Source organism: Rhizomucor pusillus (genome assembly GCF_041956525.1).
Source record: "Rhizomucor pusillus strain CBS 183.67 unplaced genomic scaffold VTP01scaffold_3, whole genome shotgun sequence".
NCBI lineage: Eukaryota > Fungi > Mucoromycota > Mucoromycetes > Mucorales > Lichtheimiaceae > Rhizomucor > Rhizomucor pusillus.
The window spans coordinates 276,983-279,210 of NW_027192145.1; the positions used below are offsets into that span (position 1 = coordinate 276,983).

The following is a 2,228-nucleotide window of genomic DNA, read 5'->3' on the forward strand; positions in this document are numbered from 1 at the left end:
ATAGGAATATCGGATTTATTCTTCCAAGAGATCATCGGCCTCGTTGTCGTCGTCATTATCATCATTATCGAACGGTACCTATGCATACTGACTTCTTCCACCCCCATATCAACTATCAACAGTGTACCAAATACGGTCACGTCGCAGACTCAGAGAACGTCTCCTCAGAGAATCTGCGGCGTTCTTTAGCGCATTGCAGTATACAAGACCTCCCCGAGGCCATCCCACAAATGTTACCGTGTAGTCGTGAAGAACAGTACTGGGTAGACTAGCATTCTTTCTCAGTGTCATGGTAAGGATAGTTGTCTCAGATATAACTTGTCCCGTAACGCGCATCTTTAGTGCAGGGGTTGATAGCTGTAGCTGCTCGTTCCCAAAGAACCGTCTCGGTGAGTACATTTGTTGACATGAAGCTCCATTCCTTACTCTGAAGCATGGTGCCAAAATCGGCAAGAAAGTATCTTTGTCAGTGTATGTCAGCGTCTTTTTGAGTGGCAAGTCGGCGCTTGGTCCGTGTCCCTGAGAAAGCTTCCCGCCGGACGTCCATGGATTGCACAGTATGAGGTATAATTGAATCTTTAGGTGGTGGGAGGGGTAATTAATAGAACCGCCTTCAAGAACTTTGTGGGATTGATGATTCATTCGATAGCTCTGTGGCAAGAGCAAGTTCTTCTTCTTGACGGGCGGCAATGTAGTTCTTTTTAGCTTCATTCGACCTGTTAAAGAAATTGTGAGCATCCAAAAAGTAGAGAGAATCCTTTTGCCCTGTTACATGGTTACTTAGTCATGCCATTGAAAATGATACTGAGCATGAACTCACTGCGATAAAAAGTATCGTACAGATCGTCATAGCGAACAGAATACGCAAGTCGACGCAAGCAAATTGCCATCGCTTCCTCATTCGAAAGACTTTGAAGCTTTGCTTGGGGTCGTTTTTTCGAAGCACAAACCTTGCAGGAAGCTCCATTACTTCGATGATAGTACGGCTCCAATGATAGCTCACTCGTCCAATATATGCACCGAATATGACGTTTACCATTATCAAATAGAGTACGTACTTGCTCGTGTGTAAAACGGAACAAGCGAAGATATCTTTCTTCTTCATTACGACGGAAGCTAAATGAAGGCCTCTTTCGCTACTCCTGCGCAATTCTGGCAAGTAAAAAAACAGTTGCAAAGAGTAAAGCTTTACAATTATTAATACAATAATCTACATATGTCGTCGAACGCTGTCAACGACACCCACAGTATCATTTTATTGCTCTCTGGGGGCGGAAACTGTTGGGCAGCTCGTATATGAAAACCAGCATAACGTTAGACCCGACATAAAGGGCAAGGTATGGAGTGTCTTCTCTTCTCATCACCAAGTGAAAATTGGTGGACCTACTCCGATGATCACCACGCTGGCCATCAGCGCTATATAAACGAAAACAGCTTTATTGCTCATCACAAAAACGTTGTCAAAAAAAAGGCCGCCAACATTGCGTCCAAAAAGATTCCGCATAGTGGACGGAGAGGCACTTGTGAGTGATGGTCACCACAAACACCAACAAAACAGAATAGGATTCTTCTTTTATTTATATTCCCTGGCACGATGTAATCTTACCTTCATCATCATTCCTTTAATTATACCACCACCGAAAGCTGTGGCCTTATCTACACGCAGTACATGCTTGCTCGTATTACCCAGCACATTCTGCTCTCTGCCATATCCCACTACAATTGCTATGCATCACACTCAGCAGGGCCGAGCTATATCTGCCGCCAAACCATCTTCATGTTGAGTGCGCTGACAGTGGTACTCGATCTCCACTTTCACGTGGCCGCTCGTACCAGCATCCGATCTACAAGTTCTTTGTTTTCACGCGCGGCGTTGTTTTGCGACAGTGAAGATGATGCAAGTGTGTCTCTCCAATCCTTTTCCATTCTCGAATCTCGGATAATCAATCACATCCTTTGAAAGGCAAACGGTGGCGACTGTGATGGACAGGGCTTCGGTGCGTGCTACTTTGAAGATGATGGCGCTTGAAATGAAACCCAACTCGCCCGTGTTCAAAGTTCGATTGGTCGATCTTGCTGGAAAAAAACTACTGCAGCAAGATCAAGTAAAATCACTGAAGATCTGATGGAATGGTGGACGATCATGCTTCAAATCGATCACTGGAGTGCGCATGTGTGTTGTCAAAGCGGATGAGCAGCGCGCCCCGCCGCTCGCACGCACTCGCACG

The 2,228-nt window shown here is 45.4% G+C and overlaps 1 protein-coding gene across 1 annotated transcript; it reads right to left on the reverse strand.

Annotated features, from left to right (window-relative positions):
• Positions 1 to 108: 108 nt before the first annotated feature.
• On the reverse strand, positions 109 to 967 carry VTP01DRAFT_6292 (uncharacterized protein; the record flags this gene model as incomplete). The annotated part of the gene is made up of 3 exons (XM_069385177.1): positions 109 to 363; positions 427 to 765; positions 821 to 967. The coding sequence occupies 3 exons, from the start codon at positions 965 to 967 to the stop codon at positions 109 to 111; spliced, it is 741 nt and encodes a 246-aa protein (XP_069242665.1).
• Between the last annotated feature and the right edge of the window lie 1,261 nt (positions 968 to 2,228).